The sequence below is a fragment of the Thalassophryne amazonica genome, chromosome 3 (genome assembly GCF_902500255.1).
Source record: "Thalassophryne amazonica chromosome 3, fThaAma1.1, whole genome shotgun sequence".
NCBI classification, from domain to species: Eukaryota; Metazoa; Chordata; class Actinopteri; order Batrachoidiformes; family Batrachoididae; genus Thalassophryne; species Thalassophryne amazonica.
The window spans coordinates 67,434,410-67,455,248 of record NC_047105.1 but is presented as its reverse complement, the minus strand read 5'-3'; the positions used below and the strand labels follow the sequence as shown (position 1 = coordinate 67,455,248).

Sequence of the window (20,839 nt, the reverse complement as noted above, 5' to 3'; positions counted from 1 at the left end):
GAAGAGAACATGTAAATTTCCACAGTCATTGATGATATGGGGCTGCATGTCAGGTAAAGGCACTGGGGAGATGGCTGTCATTACATCATCAATAAATGCACAAGTTTATGTTGATATTTTGGACAATTGAAAGGATGCTTGGGGATGATGAAATCATTTTTCAAGATGATAATGCATCTTGCCATAGAGCAAAAACTGCAAAAACATTCCTTGCAAAAAGACACATAGTGTTGTGTGGGCCGCTGAAGAGGAGGTACTGCTGGCTCACCACCACCGGATGGCGCCCTGCTTGGAGTGCGGGCTTCAAGCACAAGAGGGCGCCAGAACCACTGGGAGTGACAGCCGTCAATCATCCTCAACACCAGCTGTCACTCATCATCTCATCATCACCATCACCATAAAGGCCGGGTGGCGACTCCACCTCCTCGCCGAAAAATCTCCTACGATACAAGGTAATCTCTCTGCTGACTTATACGTCAAATAATAATCTGATCTGTTTTGCAGCTGTTTTTTCCTGGTGGTATTTCCTTGACTGGATTTTCGGAGCTGCACGTGTGTATGATTGGAGGTGGAGGCTCTCCCTCCACAAGAATCAATAATCAAGGTTGCTGGGTGTGAGGATTCACACTCACTACCTTCTGTTTTTTCTGCCAGCAGTACCAGGGCCGACAACGGAGGACAGAGACCACCTGGGGACTCGGGGCTTGGCGGCTTCAGTGTTCTTCAGGCCGTTGGTGGTAGAAGCGGTGTGGGTCCCGGCTCTTCGTTCATCTGAGGTCTCCTATCTTCGAGCCTGCCCGCAATCCTCTTGTGTGTGATTGGCAGTACCTTTGTTTATTTTACGTTGTGTTCTTGTGCAACATTAAATTGTTACTCCTTCCCTTATCCATTGTCCGTTCATTAGCGCCCCCTGTTGTGGGTCCGTGTTACGACACCTTCCCAACACATAGGGTCAATGTCATGGCATAGGGTCAATGTCAATGAGCAGATCTGATTTGATGCAGGTGTTAATTTGGGGGATGAAAATTTACAGGGTGATTCCATAATTTTTTCCTCAGAATTGAGTGATTCCATTTTTTTTCCTCTGCTTGGTCTAAAAAAGTAACCGTTACTGACTGCCACAATCTTTTTTTCTTGATTTCTTATAGTGTTTCTTAAAGCCAGAAAGTTGCCATTTGAAATGACTTTAGTTTTGTGTCATGTCTGTGATCTGCTTTTTTTCTACAAAATTAAACAACTGAATGAACATCCTCTGAGGCCGGTGATTCCATAATTTTTGCCAGGGGTTGTATGTGCCCAAGGGGTGCTATATAAAGGGAGAAAAGCAGGGGGCCTAAGACAGACCCCTGTGGAACCCCAAATTTCATGTCACTAAGTTTAGAGGTAGTGTTACTGTACAAAACACAGTGAGAACGACTGGTCAAGTATGACGTCAGCCATGCAAGGGCACTCCCAGTAATCCCAAAATGATTTTCCAGCCTATCAAGTAGAATATGATGATCCACAGTATCAAATGCAGCACTGAGATCTAACAGTGGTCAGCATTATATGTCATAGTGTCGATACAAAAGTGTGTCATGGTCTTATTTATCTGCAGTGTATCTGAGCCACTTGTTCCTAGTAAATTTACAGGTGTGACGCTTTCAGAAAAGTGATTTTTTTCAAACATGACACTCAGAAGACAAATTGGGGGCACATTGTCAGAAAGATAATCTATGGTGAAAACAAAGTGCTGCACACATGGGTTTAATGCACACATATTTTAATAATATTACTACTAAAAAGCTGTTGTTTCATACAAGAGAATCAGTCATCTTTTATTTGGATTAAATGATGCACACCTTCCACGTGCAAGGAGGATATAGTTTCACCCATAATTTTAGGGGTTTCTGGAACATTTGAAAATGCCACATCATGTAGATCATATTAAAAATGGAATCAGGTTTACATATTGAGTTGAAAATAAAAAGAATGAATGGGGAAGCGTGCCATCAAGAACAGTACTTGTACTCCTTTTTTCTCAGGTTCGTGGTGCCGTTATGGCCACATTGGGTGCAGTTCAACTGGAAGACCTACCTGTAGTGGTCAAATTCATTCTGCACTCTGTTTCAGCTTCTGAAGCATATGAGGTACGAGCGCCAAATTGAGTCCACACTGTTCAGAAGTTGCAAACAAAAAATAATAACTGTGCTTCTGTAATACCTGGTTGTTATTGAACTTGATGTTTGAAATTGAAAAATTTGACACCTATTCCTTACTCGACAGGTGGTGTGTAATCTTCGTAAGAAGCTGGAGCTGGAGCAGTGTGTTCTCCCTCCATTGCTTCAGGCCTCCCAGAGCTGCATGAGGAGCAAAGGAGCAACGGGGTCAGAAAAGATGGGTGTTTAATCTTGACATTGTATCCCTCATGATGCCAATAAAAGTGGTTTTGGTGCAGGTCTGCTTCTACACCAGGAGCTGGAAGCAGCCTGGACAGTGTTACCTTGTTGTTGGATGGCATAAAGTCGGCTGTTCGATTCCAGAAAGTCGTATCTGAAGCTTGGTTAAAGGTGGGAAATTTAGTTTTAATCCCTGTTCATTTAATTGGGGAGTAAAGACGGTGCATACAGACTGCACTGCAGCCTTTAAATATGAAGCTCATAATTTGATTTGCGTGCTCATTCATGAATCATTCACCAGGCACCAGTGTTCAGCAGCAGCACAGACGTTTCAGATGTTTAGGAAGGTTTCAGAACTTCTGTATTTTGTCTCATACTTGGTGACCTCGAGAGTATAATGTTTCTCCTTGTGGTTGCTTGCTTGGGTCTTTAGCTCATGTGAAAGTAAGCCCCTTATCCAGCAGGTGGCAGACACATCTATGGGATATAACATAGGCTGTTTTTTTGTTTATTTGTTTGTTTTTGGATTGATTGATTTGGTGCACCAAGGTTCACCAGATTTTATTTTAGTTTGTCCTTCCTATACAACATTTTATGTTGAGGTTTCTGAGGGTGACTTAGATGAGGAGTATCACTTGCATCATGAGAGAACATCAGCTACGATATTTCATCCATTTAGCATATTTCTCTGGGGAAGATGCAGCATGCAGGTGCCCCAGTGTTGAGGACCTGAGCAACTGGAAACCACCAAGGGCACATCCATGTTTTACCCTTCTGCGGCAGATAGGTGGCTGCTTTGGAGAGGTGGGGATGGTCTGGTTATCTGCCTGAGTGGTTGACATCCAGGACCCAAGGGAGTCCTGTATTATGGTGGATACAGCCACACGCATCACTTAATGTTTTGTCTACTTTTTTAGTAAACTTGAGAACACATGCTATAAACACTTCTAGCTATAAAGCAAGATGCATCTGTGTGTATGTGGCATATCTCTCTGTTTGTCATATCGGCCTCAGCTTTCGGATATGGCTTGCGCATGGCATGACGATGTGCATCCTTTATTATGAAAACTTTTGGGATTCATTTTCAAAACCTTTATTTTGAAGTCATCATCATTATTGACACAAGGCCAAACGTTCTCACGCACCAGCTTCAACAAAGATGAGTCACTCTGCTTTAAACAGATGCTTTTTTCTAACGCGTTCATGGGGGAGGGATAGAAGAAATGAATGAAAGAAAATAATACACAGACACTTTGAGAGATATGCGAGCCACAGATGCTTCTTGCTTTATTATCATAAGGTGGAATGTTCTCACGCGCCAGCTTGGACAAAGATCATCAACAAAGCTCCCACTTTTCTATAGCAATACATACTTCCTACGGGCACTGCACTACTTCCTTTAATGTGTGAATAGAGTTTACATGAATAAGCTTTAACAGTAATCACTTCATTAGAGCAATGTTGACTGAACATTTACTTTTGTTTTGTTAGGCAATAGAGTCCGTGGATGAAGCAGAGGACCACAAGGTAAAGTGGAAACTTTGATAGTTCTGCAATGGAATATTGTTGTCATGTAACAAGCCAACCGCATTCATAAATAGATGTTATTTATGAAAGCCAATGAATGGTGAGTGTAAACTCAAACAAAAAGACAGCTAGAACATGAAAAAAACAAGGGCCACACAAATGAAACGCATCAGAGGACTCATGCATACCCTGCATGCTCTGTACGCAGATATTAAAGGATTATTAACTGAGCGCAAGGTCTGTACAGGAAAATATCAGACTATATATATATATATATATAGAAAAACACACAAGCTTATGGTATTGCCCAAATATGAAAGCTGCTGATGGTTTTGGATTCGTAGTCAGACGTGTTCCCTTCACCTCCATGATGAAATTACTAACAGTGGTGTCTAAAGTGTGCCAGAAAGGGCCGAGAGGGTGCAGGTTTTCTTTGCATCCACTGACTCCAGTAGGTGAGTTTACTGATGAACTCATCCCAAACTACTCAAAGAGATGTTAATCAGTGAAATCACCTGCTGGAGTCAGTAGCTGCAACGAAAACCTGCACCCTTCAATCTGTGTTTTTTTTCAATGCTGTTTAGATATTTATGGAGTATGTTTATGTCCGACTTGGTTTTTCTTATCATTTTTTTAGCTTCCTGATTTGTAACAAATGTGATATGCCTTCCCGACAGATTATCATGATAACGGTCTGATATGGGAAAATATTAGAAATCAGCCAGTCAGAGCATTCGTAGCATCATAGCCATATAATAAAAGTTCATATTGTGTATTATGTATTATTATTTATCAGCAATGCATGCAGTGAGCTTTGAGGGATCACACAGAGTAGAGGAAGCTTGTCCCTCCTCATATGTATGACTTCATATTATTACTTTTTTGTGACCTGGACCTTTGACCAATCTGTTCCAAATGTTAATCAGCTAATCACAGTGATTAAAGTTCTCTGTCACTACAACAGATTTCTGTCAATTGGGCTGCCACAAGGCAGCATTCGTGCTGACGCCGTCTTGACGCAGATTCAAGGTTGGACGCAAGATATACTATTTACCGCTTTCAAAACATTCAAAAATAAATTTGTAGAATAGTCTGGAGTTTTTGCTTTAAAATCAGGTCAGTTAGGATGAGGGAAGCCACAAAATGATTACAGCTCTTGTGGTTAGTAATCTTAGGGCCCTGTCACTCCTTAATGATTTAGCCAGCGTATGCTGACGGTCTTAAAAATGCTGGCATATACTGAATTTTTTTTCTCACTGTCAGACACATATATAGCATATTCATAACCAGTTGGACATCTTATTCTTAACTTTTATATAACGATTTAATGAATTTACACCAACGACTGCATATCCTGTTGCCGGCGTATGCATCATATGCCCAACAATAGTTACGCTTGCGCAAAGCATTCGACAGCGTATCACTGACGAGCACGTGGCGATTGCACTACAAATTGAAGGATCAACATCGGCGTCATGCCGAAACAAACTTCTGCTGGCAAGAACTCTCCTGGCTGAGGCCCTGGTTGTGGATATGGGTGTACTTTTATTCAGAAGATTTTATTTATTTATTTATTTATTTTTATTTTTGCTTTATTCCCTGTAATTAATATGCAAATTGGATCATTGTTGCTATGGTAATCATTCCCCCAATGGGATTACATATGTGCTACATTTATTTTCAGGAGTGTCAGTTACATTGTTTTTTTTTTGTTTTTTTTTACTATTTTGGGAGGTTCTGTGACCAAGGTTGGGTAGAATTACTTTGAAATGTCATCCAAAAGTAATCAGATTACAAGTAATCCAAATGTATGTATATACATACATGTAATCCACATGTATTCTTTCAAAGTAATCCTACCCAACCCTGTCTGTGACTTACACTCCCATGTGACCTATAATTTGAATTCTAATCCAATTACATTTTTTCCATAGATCTGATTGGTTAATCATGTGAGATTTCAGACCGTATAATATCGGAGTAATGGTAGCAAAATATTCGACTGTTTACATTTGGATGTATTACTCCGCGCCCTGGCCGGTGTTCTGACGAGATGTCATTCCTGTCGTGCAACTGCGCACGCATTCGCAATATTGTCAGGATGCGGAACTGTCGATTTATGTGACGAGATGCACATCTTGACAGAACACCAGCCGCGCGCACTGCTACGCAGATGTCATAATGGCGCTGTTAGCTGAGAGTGAGAGAAAGACACATACCGACGACGCAGCCGAAATGGATGAATTTAAGATACCATGCCATATCGTTTCACATTTGATGAATTTTCACATTTGGTGGATTACTCCGCACCCTGACCGCTGTTGGAGTGAAGCTGCCTCACGGTAAGCCTCGCTGACCGAATTACCTACAGAAAAATAAACTGTGCAAACAATGGACTTGGATTAGAATGGGAATAATCCCCTTGTATCTGATGATTTGCGGATGTTCATGGTGGATTATGGTTGTTAACGCATCGGCGGTGAAGCTCAATTTGCGACCATATAGCCAGCATGAACGTCTGCAAATCATCAGACACAACAGGGTTATGCCCTAACAATATGGTAGTGTTGGTCCAAACACCTTGGATATATAGTGACAAATGTTTGGATTGCTGGATGGACACATGTATGGTGCTTTTAATTCTGTAGCAATATTCTTTTTGTTTGGAGGATAACCAAGTGGTTAGTGTACTTGGTTTCAGTGCAGAAGGTCCCCAGTTCAAATCCCACCCCTACCACATGTTTCCACATAATGTGGAGTTGCGTCATAAAGGGCATCTGGTGTAAAACTTGTGCTAATTCGATATGCAGATCCACCTCAGATTTGCTGTGGCGACCCTGAGTGCAAACAAGGAAGCAAATGATGTAGTGGGATTCAATATGTTACATGTCCTGGGTTCTTTAGTTGCCACTCATTTGCGAAGGATCCTCATCGTATAGAGATGATCCTGGTGTTAATATGTGTCATGCCTGCTTGTGTTTTTGTACATTTTTTTTTTTTTCTGCTGTGCCACATCAGGTGATCGATCTGCTGGTGCTTGTCATCCTTCATTCCACCAATGCAAACCACAGCCGACGGAATGCAGAAAGGGTGTTGAAAGTCAAAGTGAGGACAGGACACATCCAGGAAGCTCTGCTGCAGAAGACCTTCAGAGACTACTCTCAGGTGGCTCTGTCTGCAGGAATGTCTGCTTAAGTATTAATCGATGTTAACTGCAAGACATTTATCTGATTATTTGAGTAATGTAGTCTTAACACTTCTAATGATTTTGTAGGTCATGCGAGGGTATTTTTCCTCCATCCTGGCCTTGGCTCAGAGTTTATTGCGTTCCCATGACCCCTGTGTGGTACCTTTTGGTGGGCACATGTACCAACACTCATTTATTGCTTTTGACTCATACTGTCAGCAGGTGGGTTAATGTGTACAAGTGTGTACTGTATGTGTGTCTGAGGAGAATGACATCTGAACCCGGGTCATTCGGTCTTCTTGCTTGTAGGAAGTAGTTGGCTCCTTGGTGACTCATGTGTGCAGTGGTGTGAATGGGGAGGTGGACATGGCTCTGGATCTCCTCTGTGGCCTTATTACAGAAAAACCCTCAGAAATGGCCCTATATGCAGTTTTTGTCAAGGTGAGTGATAAAAATATCTGCTACTAGCAGTCTACCCAGGTGATGCTTGAGTACGAGATTTCGTAGACATTCATGAATGTGACATTTATGATGACATTGGTTGCCCAGCAACCATAATGTCGGAGGCGAGGCATTGATTAAAGCCTAAATGGTTTTAAGTGTGTGTGTGTGTGTGTGTGTGTGTGTGTGTGTGTGTGTGTGTGTGTGTGTGTGTGTGTGTGTGTGTGTGTGTGTGTGTGTGTGTGTGTGTGTGCGCGCGCAGTCGGACATGCATATCCATATCTGACTTTAATATATAAGATTGTAGCTGTTGGCTAAAGATGAACTAAAAAGTTATGTAACCTCTGAATTTAACACACTGCCTTTTCTTCCACAAAATACACAATTATCAAGTAGAAATGGTTCAACCTGTTGCACCTGATGACAAAATAACAAATTAAAGTTTGGAGCCAACGGCTACATTGCTACTCCTTATTTAGCTCATTTAGCTTTTGTCTGCTGATTGATACAGGGAATCCTGGACTACATGGATAATCTCACTCCTCAGCAGATCCGCAGACTCTTTCATCTTCTCAGCAAGTTGGCCTTTGGACAACAACTGCACAGCTCTCACATCCAGGTGCACAGTCACACATGCACAACCTCACTGACCTTTGTTTTGACATTAGTCCTCCCTGCTGTGATTCTCCAAAAACTCAATCAGTGTCAGAGGCTTCTGGTTTATGGATAAAGTTTTTAATTGTTATTTATGCATTTATTTGGGTGGGGGGTAATCTAAAGAGTCTAAGGTAGTTTTTAGATCACCCTAGACTTTTTTTAAGGTTTAATTTTATAGGCATCCTTAAACAACAACAACATAAAAACATGGAATTTTGAAGTTTGAGGAACCAGCACAAGTTTTTTCTCTCTCTTTGAATATTTTAATTGCTAGTTAGGTTTCTATTTGATTGATTGTCTCCACTCAGTTTTTTGTGTTATCCCTCCTCTTTTTACATTTTCCTCCTCAGGATGACATTCACATAGTGATACGCAAACAGCTCTCAAGCACTGTGCCTAAATACAAGCGTATTGGCATCATTGGCGCTGTCATGGTTGTCGGCAGCATGGGGGCTCACAGGTACAAGAAATGTTTATTTTAATTTTTTTAAGTGCATGCTTCATTCATTTATTTTTGCTATTATCTACTCAGGCCGAAAGGGACGGAGTCCCAGAATGGGACATTACCACAGGAGACCTACAGACAGGTACATATTAGGTTTTGTAATGATTTTTAGATAAATTTTTTTTTCTTGCATGACTTATTAGTTTAAAAACGTGTTAATACATGAAGCTCCATTTCTCCTGGCTGTGGCAAATCAGTGGTTATGTTAGAGGTGTAGGGATGGGACGCTTGTTTGCCTGGGTGGTTGCCCTCAACTTTATTTATCCCGAAGGAAATTATTTTGCCAGAGTACAGAAACGGTAAACAATGGTTCGTTAAGTATACACAATTACAGAAAGTGTTAGCAGTTAAATAGAAAAAAGTCAGCTACAATATAAGATTTAAGCTAAATGACTGGACTATATATTCTACAAGATGCTTGATAATATCGCACATAAGTTGAATAACTCTTCTTCTTGTTATTATTAATATTGCAGGGATTAAAGTTCTTTGTCGCTATGACTGATTTCCATCAATTGGGCTGCCAAAAGACAGTGTTCGCACTGATGCAATATCGTCAAGGCTGGATGCAAGATATAAAAATTCTTGTGTCCATGGAACACATACGTTCTGCATTCAAAACATTCAAACATAGATTTTTAGAATGTCTCAATTTAGATAGGTAGATGATGAAAAGCCTATGATTTGGCCATTAAAAAAAAAAAACAAAACAACAAAAAATTCAGTCAGAAGATTTTTATTTATTTATTTATTTAGCTTTAATCTCTGTTGCTTTTGTTGTTTATTTTTTTCAGGGTTAATTTTATACAATTATAGACTTTTGATGAGGTGTACCCGTGATTATGCAGACCTGGTCAGGATGGGGTTCACCGAGGCCTTGAACCCCATCCTGACCAGGTCCGCATAATCACGGGTACACCGAAATTGAAAGTCTATAACTGTTTTATTATATGGTAAACAAAAAAATAGGGAGTTTGTCAAACACACTAAAACTGAAAATCAATCTCAAGTTTCAGCTCTTTATTATTACTGTCATACTGCACCAACAGGTCCAAAATACTTCATGAGCACAATCTCTAAAGCCCCTTTCACACCGGGGCTGCCTCGAGCTTCCTGTGGTGCCATGACGACGCAGGAATGTCTGCATAGGGTGCAGGGGGCAGAGAGAAGGTGAGAACGCAGCCTGCAGGTTCTCTGCACAGAGGAATCAGAGTGCAGTTTGGCTGCAGACAGACTGTGCACTCTGATTTATCTCCTAGTTTATATTTGTGCTGAGCTGCAGGTCTGCGCTCTGAGTTCTGTTATAGTTGATCTTTCCTACTTTGACCGCGAGATGTGCATGCGCGTGAACGAACCACTACTTGATGTGGACATGTCCTGTTTCTGTCAGTCAATCTGTGAGCAGGATTTTTATGGACTGTATTTAAACACATTTGTGAGAGAAGACAGAGGAGCTGCTGCAGCCAACAGCGTTTGTTTTTTCTGTGCCCTTAGTTTTTACTGCATTGTGTACACGGCGTCATCATGACGACGCACGACGCAACTCGAAGCGGGCCAAAGTAGGCATTGTATCGCGTTATCTGATTGGTCGTTATCGATAGAAGGCGTCGCTCGATTGGCTAGCACTACGCTGCACGCGAGGTGCTCCACCAGCGGTCAACTCGGCATGTGGTACAGCTCAGAAAGTGGCGAATGGGCCAGTCAGAAGTTGGCGAAATCACACACCATATAATAATATAGTTTATAGTTGTTTATAGTACGTGGGACATATTGTTGCCCTGGTTGCTTCTGTCTTTGTGTCTAAATTGTACAATAATTACAACATCAGTGCCTCAAAAAATACTTGATAAAGTGCCTAAAGCTGATGCACAGTTTTGTGTAAGATAGCTGCACCACCATGCTGACATTCATTGATATATTTATTACAGTCCATAAAGCCGTGGTAATCCAAACTGCTTCTGTACATCCCTTGTGCATGTTCATCTGTATACCTGCTTTCCTATGTTCAGTCAGTAAAGAAGTGGCAGACATCAAATTTGGCTAATCAGGTGTGGGCAGCGCAGGTGATCTGCTGGAGCAGAGATGGTGACTGTTATGGGCGAAACATCAGGCAACTCAAGCACCTATTTGTTAATTTGTTGCCCTGTTTCATAGTAAAAGCTGCACTTTAACCTCGACATGAAACAGTTCAAGTTGAATTTTTATTTATTTTTGGTAAACTTATTGTCAGTAATTATGGTTATTAATTGTGGTTACAGCTGCCATCTGTGGCTTGTTGCAGGTGACAGGTCTTTTGGAGCTGGTCCAGTCATGCAGTGAAAGCTCACCTGAGGCTGCAGCTTTATATTATGATGAACTGGCCAACCTGATCTTGACCTCGACCTTGGACCCACAGGTGCAGGTGTGTCTCTTGTACAGCTGTTTATATTAATCTCTTTAAATTTATAAATGTTTGCCAAATAAGAATTTAAATTAAAATGGATATTATAATATTAAAATACATTTCTGCACCATAATTAACATGTTGTTGGTGTTGTGGTTCTTCTGCTAATAGGAATGGATAGGAAAGAGTGTTCTGGATGACTTCCAGGAAGATTTTGTGGTGGATGTAGGACCAGAAATAACAGAGTAAGTAGTCTTCAGCTGACAGCTTTTAAAGAGTTTCGTTCTTTTGTGGGATCATGTGGAAATCTCAGCAGGTTTAGAAAGCATCTGTGTTAATATGTGTTTAGATTCATCACCAGGGGGGCAGCAGAAATAGACTATCATGGAATTTGTCAGTTCATTAAGGTTCTGGTCATTGAGATTCATTTTTTGTTGTTATTGGTTTGTATATTCATAGAAATAGTATGAAAACATTTTAGCACAGGATTACGCGTATAACAACAATAACAAAAAAAGTTGATGGCATTTTACATTGTGTGAGACTGGCAGAGTGATGTTGGAAAGGCTTAAATTGGAAACCTATGATATTTTAATTGTCAAAATGTAGTGGGTGAACTGTTTTTTTTTTTTATCCTAATTGCCTTGTGGATGAAATATGCTGGTGGCTTTGAAGTGCATATCTCACTCCAGCCAGTGCTATCTTTTAAAAATGATATACCAGATTATAAATCATTTATTCCAAGTCTTTAACTTGTGATTGCGCTAATAAAGCTGATAAAAGTAAATTCAGCCAGAGTGCATCAGAAAACTGCACATCAGATTAATACCCATTTTATCCCTAATCATTATGTAACCTTGGGATCGAGTTTTGTTTAGCTGGCGGTCACGTCGCTACGTCTGTGACCACTTAGTTTCATGGTCAGCAGCTACAACAGCACGCGGTCCGGGTTGCTTTGTATATTCAGAAAAAAGCCCCATGTTAAATACGCCTAAATAAGACTGAAAAGCACAGAGTAACAAATACCTTGAGAGCTGCATCCCACTGAATTCTCCTATGTTCACAGATAGCAGCCATGCAGAATCGCGCCTGCTCCAGTTCCAGTCATGATCTTTCAAAAAAATCTGAATTAGGAACACATGACAGTCAGTAAAGATCTGATCATCGCATTTGTGTTGCTTCCATTTGTCATTTGTCAGTTCACAGTCATTGATCCGGTAACCAGTTGACAACTTGAGATGGGTTTGGTGTCCACAGCACCTCTCTCACGTTAAGATTACAGCAGCAGTCACATTCTCTCAAAGTCTTTGTGTTCCTACCTAAATCCGTCTCTGCAGCTCTGGCTCCAAGTTGTTTTTGAAGCGCTTTTCTGATGCTGTGCTCGGCTGCATTGATTGCTGCAGTCATTTCTCCATTCTTTACAGGAGGTGTGTAGAAAACACTTCCACTTCTCGCTCAAAAATCTTATCTGAGAGAAAACTGCCCAACTAATAAACACCATGATTGGTTATGATGAGCCCTCCTAAAACACACCTGTTCACTATTTGTACATACAACCCCTGGCAAAAATTATGGAATCACCGGCCTCAGAGGATGTTCAATCAGTTGTTTTAATTTTGTAGAAAAAAAGCAGATCACAGACATGACACAAAACTAAAGTCATTTCAAATGGCAACTTTCTGGCTTTAAGAAACACTATAAGAAATCAAGAAAAAAAGATTGTGGCAGTCAGTAATGGTTACTTTTTTAGACCAAGCAGAGGAACAAAATATGGAATCACTCAATTCTGAGGAAAAAATTATGGAATCACCCTGTAAATTTTCATCCCCCAAATTAACACCTGCATCAAATCAGATCTGCTCATTGACATTGACCCTATGCCATGACATTGACCCTATGTGTCTTTTTGCAAGGAATGTTTTTGCAGTTTTTGCTCTATGGCAAGATGCATTATCATCTTGAAAAATGATTTCATCATCCCCAAACATCCTTTCAATTGTCCAAAATATCAACATAAACTTGTGCATTTATTGATGATGTAATGACAGCCATCTCCCCAGTGCCTTTACCTGACATGCAGCCCCATATCATCAATGACTGTGGAAATTTACATGTTCTCTTCAGGCAGTCATCTTTATAAATCTCATTGGAAAGGCACCAAACAAAAGTTCCAGCATCATCACCTTGCCCAATGCAGACTCGAGATTCATCACTGAATATGACTTTCATCCAGTCATCCACAGTCCACAATTGCTTTTCCTTAGCCCATTGTAACCTTGTTTTTTTCTGTTTAGGTGTTAATGATGCCTTTCGTTTAGCTTTTCTGTATGTAAATCCCATTTCCTTTAGGCGGTTTCTTACAGTTCGGTCACAGACGTTGACTCCAGTTTCCTCCCATTCGTTCCTTATTTGTTTTGTTGTACATTTTTCGATTTTTGAGACATATTGCTTTAAGTTTTCTGTCTTGACGCTTTGTCTTCCTTGGTCTACCAGTATGTTTGCCTTTAACAACCTTCCCATGTTGTTTGTATTTGGTCCAGAGTTTAGACACAGCTGACTGTGAACAACCAACATCTTTTGCAACATTGCGTGATGATTTACCCTCTTTTAAGAGTTTGATAATCCTCTCCTTTGTTTCAATTGACATCTCTCGTGTTGGAGCCATGATTCATGTCAGTCCACTTGGTGCAACAGCTCTCCAAGGTGTGTTCACTCCTTTTTAGATGCAGACTAACGAGCAGATCTGATATGATGCAGGTGTTAGTTTTGGGGATGAAAATTTACAGGGTGATTCCATAATTTTTTCCTCAGAATTGAGTGATTCCATATTTTTTTCCTCTGCTTGGTCTAAAAAAGTAACCGTTACTGACTGCCACAATCTTTTTTCTTGATTTCTTATAGTGTTTCTTAAAGCCAGAAAGTTGCCATTTGAAATGACTTTAGTTTTGTGTCATGTCTGTGATCTGCTTTTTTTCTACAAAATTAAACAACTGAATGAACATCCTCCAAGGCCGGTGATTCCATAATTTTTGCCAGGGGTTGTATTCACCGTCAAAGTCCACAAAAAAACAGATTTCGAGTTGCAAAAAAATTCTGGTTTTCTCATTCGTTTCAGTGATGTGTCTAAGTGGGCGGTGCCTCGCCTGAAGTGACCAAAGACAACTTTTCTTACAGACTAACATTTCTTTTATTGTTTAGTGTTTATCAGTGGGAGATAAAATCAAGCTAATTTCCCCATGTTTATGACTTACTTTCTTCAGGGCATATGGCACCAAAAATAAAGCAAAATACATTGATATTTTCATAATTCTTTATTTAGAATCGTCAACTCGTGACATTTCATTTACCAGAGATATGCACTTTAAGGTAGTAGATCATAACTCTGATCATGGATTAAAAAAATGTATTATTAAGGGACATTGTACTGAGAGCATTGCTTTATTATTATTTATTTATTTTTAGGTGTGCATGTATTTATTTATTTATATATTTGTTTATTTTGTTTTTTGATGGACGATCACTTTCACACCTTGAAGCTGCTTGTACACACACAGTCGAAAGTGTTGGTTACCCCTGTCGCAGACCGGAAAGGTCCGCCCCTAAAAATTCGTCCACCCTGCCTCCACTGTGCATGCATCATTTCAGAGCTCAGCAGCTCATCTGAGACAGAGTCTCTTCACCCAAAGCAATCAAATGGATTAACTGGATTATTAACCATCAGATGACAAGGTAAAACCTCTTCAGTCATTCTAAAGTCAGTTTTAAGCAAAAACGAGGCCGTTTTAAGCACAAATGAGGCGATAATCTGTGACGCTTTGAAATGACCAACGCGCAATGAATGCATAAGCTAGCAGCTCTGCAGCTGCAGCGCTGTGATCGCTTCCTCCATCTTTTATGATGAAGTAATGCTGAATTTATGTGGAAATGATTGTAATACAGAAGCTTCAGATGTGTGTTGCTGAGATAAATGAGTGGTGTGCAGTTTTAAGCAGAAATGATGATCAGTGAACCTGCGGCTAATGACGCATGCGCAGTGAAGGCAGGGTGGACCGATTTTTAGGGGGGACCATTCGGTCAGTGACACCCCACTACAGTGTTTACAAATTTGCTTCTCTAATTTTTCAGCCACTGTTCCCACTGTTCAACAGCTGGGAGACACCAGACCTGACTAGTCAGGCAGAAAATGTTGCAAGGAAAATGTGCAATATAGTGTATTGAGTCCCCAGGACCAGGGATGAAAGACACTGTAATCTGACAACTAAAAGCCCATTGTATGCACTTGGCCACAGTTCCTTTGCCAAGGTGGATTTGGTTTTCTTGTCTGTATTTCATGAGAAGTGGTCATTCTTAGAATAGATGTCAGTGAATCTTGGGGGTAAATGTACTTGTGACATGTTCTGCTTTTGAGTCAGAATGTGTTAATAGTCTTTGGCATTGAAAAATGTTTTTAATTTTTGGGGGGGAGGAGGGGGTGGCTTTGGTTTTGGTATGCACGCTGAGTGCAGGGAAGTAATGCTGTGATCTGTGTTATTTGCCTCTTCCTGCATCTGTATCCAGTTCCTTTCCTTTTCCGGCCTGTGTGCTGTACAACCTGGATGAAGAGGAGAGTGAGGGCGGTATCGCCATCAAGCTGCTGCCTATTTTGGCCAAAGATGCCCAGAACAAAGGAGCGAAGTGGACACAAACTGAGAAGGCACACAAGTCAGTCACTCGTGCTCTGACAAATCACCAAATATAGCCAATCAGTGATAGATAGATAGATAGATAGATAGATAATAGATATAATAGATAGATACAGTAGTGTTCAGAATAATAGTAGTGCTATGTGACTAAAAAGATTAATCCAGGTTTTGAGTATATTTCTTATTGTTACATGGGAAACAAGGTACCAGTAGATTCAGTAGATTCTCACAAATCCAACAAGACCAAGCATTCATGATATGCACACTCTTAAGGCTATGAAATTGGGCTATTAGTAAAAAAAAAAAAAAGTAGAAAAGGGGGTGTTCACAATAATAGTAGTGTGGCATTCAGTCAGTGGGTTCATCTATTTTGTGGAACAATCAGGTGTGAATCAGGTGTCCCCTATGTAAGGATGAAGCCAGCACCTGTTGAACATGTTTTTCTCTTTGAAAGCCTGAGGAAAATGGGACGTTCAAGACATTGTTCAGAAGAACAGCGTAGCTTGATTAAAAAGTTGATTGGAGAGGGGAAAACATATACGCAGGTGCAAAAAATTATAGGCTGTTCATCTACAATGATCTCCAATGTTTTAAAATGGACAAAAAAACAGAGACACGTGGAAGAAAATGGAAAACAACCATCAAAATGGATAGAAGAATAACCAGAATGGCAAAGGCTCGCCTATTGATCAGCTCCAGGATGATCAAAGACAGTCTGGAGTTACCTGTAAGTGCTGTAACAGTTAGACGCCTGTGTGAAACTAATTTATTTGTAAGAATCCCCCGCAAAGTCCCTCTGTTAAATAAAAGATATGCAGAAGAGGTTACAATTTGCCAAAGAACACATCAACTGGCCTAAAGAGAAATGGAGGAATATTTTGTGGACTGATGAGAGTAAAATTGTTCTTTTTGGGTCCACGGTCCGCACACAGTTTGTGAGACGACCCCAAACTCTGAATTCAAGCCACAGTTTACAGTGAAGACAGTGAAGCATGGTGGTGCAAGCATCATGATATGGGCATGTTTCTCCTACTATGGTGTTGGGCCTATATATCGCATACCAGGTATCATGGATCAGTTTGGATATGTCAGAATACTTGAAGAGGTCATGTTGCCTTATGCTGAAGAGGACATGCCCTTGAAATGGGTGTTTCAACAAGACAATGACTCCAAGCACACGAGTAAACGAGCAAAATCTTGGTTCCAAACCAACAAAATTAATTTTGGAGTGGCCTGCCCAATCCCCGGACCTAAATCCAATTGAGAACTTGTGGGGTGACATCAAAAAAGCTGTTTCTGAAGCAAAACCAAGAAATGTGAATGAATTGTGGAATGTTGTTAAAGAATCTTGGAGTGGAATAACAGCTGAAAGGTGCCACAAGCTGGTTGACTCCATGCCTCGCATATGGGAAGAAATCATGAAAAACTGTGGTTATACAACTAAATACTAGTTTAGTGATTCACAGGATTGCTAAAAAAGCAGTTTGAACATAATAGTTTTGAGTTTTTAGCGTCAATAGCAGATGCTACTATTATTGTGAACACCCCCTTTTCTACTTTTTTTTACTAATAGCCCAATTTCATAGCCTTAAGAGTGTGCATATCATGAATGCTTGGTCTTGTTGGATTTGTGAGAATCTGAATCTACTGGTACCTTGTTTCCCATGTAACAATAAGAAATATACTCAAAACCTGGATTAATCTTAGTCACATAGCACTTCTATTATTCTGAACACTACTGTACTTGAAATAGTGTAAGATTTACAAATGGCTTTTATTGTGGGAAATTTCATAAAATGTTTATTTGCATAATGAGAGGTTTTTCATTTTTCACTGTATTTTATGGGGCAGACGGGTGTCTCCTCTTTGTCTCTCCCCCTTTTTTCGCCTTCTGAGGCTCTGTGAGGAAAAACAGCACCAGGGAGATCTAGAGGAGATTGATGCTCTGCTGGGTAAATATGATAATTTTACAAATATTATCCTATTTAATGCTCTGTGGTTATGAAATAATGTTGCCCTCACTTGCAGGTTGCCCCCTGATCCTCACAGACATGGGTATAGTCGAGAAAGTGGAGAGTTTAACAAAAACTGAGAGGGAGTTTCTTTGTACTTTACTCTTCCACACCATCAACTGGTTCAGAGAGGTAACTGCATGTTGCTGCCACTGAAATTAGATTGATTTATATATGTACATAAACCCTTTGGAGTCATGTATTTAATGATGGCAATGTGTTGTTATAGATTATAAATGCGTTCTGTAAGCAAAAAGAAACTGAAATGAAGATGAAAGTAATGACTCGCCTGCAGAACATCACATACCTGCAGACACTGTTGGAGAAAACTCTGGCAGGTGAAACAACACGAGATTGCAGTTATTGCTCATGTCTGTGATTCTGCAGATTTTTTTTTTTAATGATACTACATTTTTTGCACTTTAGGTACGCCTGGCTACATTCCGCCCCTCGCTAACTTTGATGGCGAAAGCACAGATGTTGTATCTAGTTCCGCTGCTCGTGTGAGTAAAGCAAAGAAAGGTAATTATGACCAACAGAAAGCTTTTACTCCATTTTAGGAGGCTGCACGTTAGACAGAATACGGCGTGATAGTGCAATTTGAAATGGGAACGTTTTTGTGTGCGTGTGTTTTCACTTAAAAATAAAGATCACACAGGAAAAAAGAGGAAGGCCTCTGCTAAGAATTCACCAGACACCAGCTCTCAGCTCGAGGAGGGGACTGAGGCAGAAGAAACACAACAAGTAAGCTTCCGTTTCTCAGGGTTGTTCTTTCACCATTTCTTACTCAGTGAAAGCTGTCATTCTACCTGTGCTAAAGGAGCAGCCAGAGAAGGATAAAGACAAGGAGGTCCGCCAAGGTGTCAACTTGATGTCCTACAGGCAGTTTTTTAGGGAGTTGGACATGGAGGTGCTTAGTGTCCTGCAATGTGGCTTGCTGTCCCGCTCACTCCTGGACTCTGAGCTCCACACAAAAGTAAGCCAAGAGAAAAGAAATGATTTTATGTTTTAAAAGCGAGAGGGGGTCTTTCAATTACCTTGTAACTACAGGGATTAAAGTTCGCCGTCGCTACAACGGATTTCCTTCAATTAGGCTGCCAAAAGGCAGGTTTCGTGCTGGATGGGCGTTATGACGAAAAATCAAAGCTGGACATCAGATTTACCATATTCAAAACATTCAAAAATCAATTTTTAGAATAACCCCTCTGTTTTTGTTTTTCCTCCTGGTAGTGAGTCTCTGTTTGTTCCTCTGTGTCCTGTCAGCTCTCTGCTGCAGGACGTGGTGGGTGCGGTGTGTTTGAGTGTGTCACAGCGCGGTGACGACAAAGCAAGCAGAGTACAGAATTTTACAAACTCATTTTTAAACTTTTTTCTTTTTTTTCCAAAGTCTGTGCTGAGTGTCTTTGTGAGTGTTTTTGCTGTGGTTGAACTAAAACCAGTTGTAGACCCGCGGCGCAAAACAACAAACACTAACACTTTTTTCCCCTCCCAAAATACGACTAAAATCTCTTCCCGAGGATGGCATGATGTAAAACACGCTCATAAAACCTTCTTACCTGTCAGTGAGGTTGCCTTTTCCACATTCTTTGTTCCTGCTCAGACTGCAAACTAGGGGCACATCCAGACGGAAAGAGGGTATTGTGGGGGGGTGTGCCCTCCACAACACCCTGTCATTAAAGGTCTACTTTTGAAGACATTTTTAATACTACTGCTACTTCTAATACTACTACTACTAATAATAATGACCACTTATTTTTATTTATTTATTTGTTTACTTTTTATTTAGGGTTTCTCGCCCAAAATTCAAAACGGAATATTACCCGAGACAAGTATTAAATAAATAATAATAATGAAATAACACAAAATAAAAATAGTAAATAAAAGTGCAATGTATATAATTATGATACAGTTGCATATGATATAAATCACATACATCAATAAATACATACACTCAACAAAAATATAAACGCAACACTTTTGGTTTTGCTCCCATTTTGTATGAGATGAACTCAAAGATCTAAACCTTTTTCCACATACACAATATCACCATTTCTCTCAAATATTGTTCACAAACCCGTCTAAATCTGTGATAGTGAGCACTTCTCCTTTGCTGAGATAATCCATCCCACCTCACAGGTGTGCCATATCAAGATGCTGATTAGACACCATGATTAGTGCACAGGTGTGCCTTAGACTGCCCACAATAAAAGGCCACTCTGAAAGGTGCAGTTTTATCATACAGCACAATGCCACAGATGTCGCAAGATTTGAGGGAGCGTGCAATTGGCATGCTGACAGCAGGAATGTCAACCAGAGCTGTTGCTCGTGTATTGAATGTTCCTTTCTCTACCATAAGCCGTCTCCAAAGGCGTTTCAGAGAATTTGGCAGTACATCCAACCAGCCTCACAACCACAGACCACGTGTAACCACACCAGCCCAGGACCTCCACATCCAGCATGTTCACCTCCAAGATCGTCTGAGACCAGCCACGGTATGGTATGGGCACGCATCTGTTATTATTGATGGCATTTTGAATGCACAGAGATACCGTGACGAGATCCTGAGGCCCATTGTTGTGCCATACATCCAAGAACATCACCTCATGTTGCAGCAGGATAATGCATGGCCCCATGTTGCAAGGATCTGTACACAATTCTTGGAAGCTGAAAATGTCCCAGTTCTTGCATGGCCGGCATACTCATCGGACATGTCACCCATTGAGCATGTTTGGGATGCTCTGGACCGGCGTATACGACAGTGTGTACCAGTTCCTGCCAATATCCAGCAACTTCGCACAGCCATTGAAGAGAAATGGACCAACATTCCACAGGCCACAATTGACAACCTGATCAACTCTATGCGAAGGAGATGTGTTGCACTGCATGAGGCAAATGGTGGTCACACCAGATACTGACTGGTATCCCCCCCCCCCCCCCCCCCCAATAAAACAAAACTGCACCTTTCAGAGTGGCCTTTTATTGTGGGCAGTCTAAGGCACACCTGTGCACTAATCATGGTGTCTAATCAGCATCTTGATATGGCACACCTGTGAGGTGGGATGGATTA

General features: G+C 40.7%; 1 protein-coding gene across 1 annotated transcript in view; it reads left to right on the top strand.

Annotated features, from left to right (window-relative positions):
* The window catches only part of fancd2 (FA complementation group D2), a 74,594-nt gene that overhangs the window by 18,928 nt on the left and 34,827 nt on the right, over window positions 1-20,839 (top strand). The window contains exons 11-29 of the mRNA XM_034166617.1: window positions 2,025-2,129; window positions 2,266-2,366; window positions 2,438-2,549; window positions 3,870-3,905; window positions 6,924-7,070; window positions 7,180-7,314; window positions 7,402-7,533; window positions 8,045-8,152; window positions 8,541-8,650; window positions 8,723-8,777; window positions 10,977-11,096; window positions 11,250-11,323; window positions 15,636-15,779; window positions 17,612-17,712; window positions 17,789-17,904; window positions 18,002-18,110; window positions 18,199-18,294; window positions 18,431-18,516; window positions 18,593-18,748. Of these exons, the coding sequence (XP_034022508.1) occupies window positions 2,025-2,129; window positions 2,266-2,366; window positions 2,438-2,549; window positions 3,870-3,905; window positions 6,924-7,070; window positions 7,180-7,314; window positions 7,402-7,533; window positions 8,045-8,152; window positions 8,541-8,650; window positions 8,723-8,777; window positions 10,977-11,096; window positions 11,250-11,323; window positions 15,636-15,779; window positions 17,612-17,712; window positions 17,789-17,904; window positions 18,002-18,110; window positions 18,199-18,294; window positions 18,431-18,516; window positions 18,593-18,748 (2,043 nt within the window). The remainder of the gene's footprint in view (window positions 1-2,024; window positions 2,130-2,265; window positions 2,367-2,437; window positions 2,550-3,869; window positions 3,906-6,923; window positions 7,071-7,179; window positions 7,315-7,401; window positions 7,534-8,044; window positions 8,153-8,540; window positions 8,651-8,722; window positions 8,778-10,976; window positions 11,097-11,249; window positions 11,324-15,635; window positions 15,780-17,611; window positions 17,713-17,788; window positions 17,905-18,001; window positions 18,111-18,198; window positions 18,295-18,430; window positions 18,517-18,592; window positions 18,749-20,839) is intronic.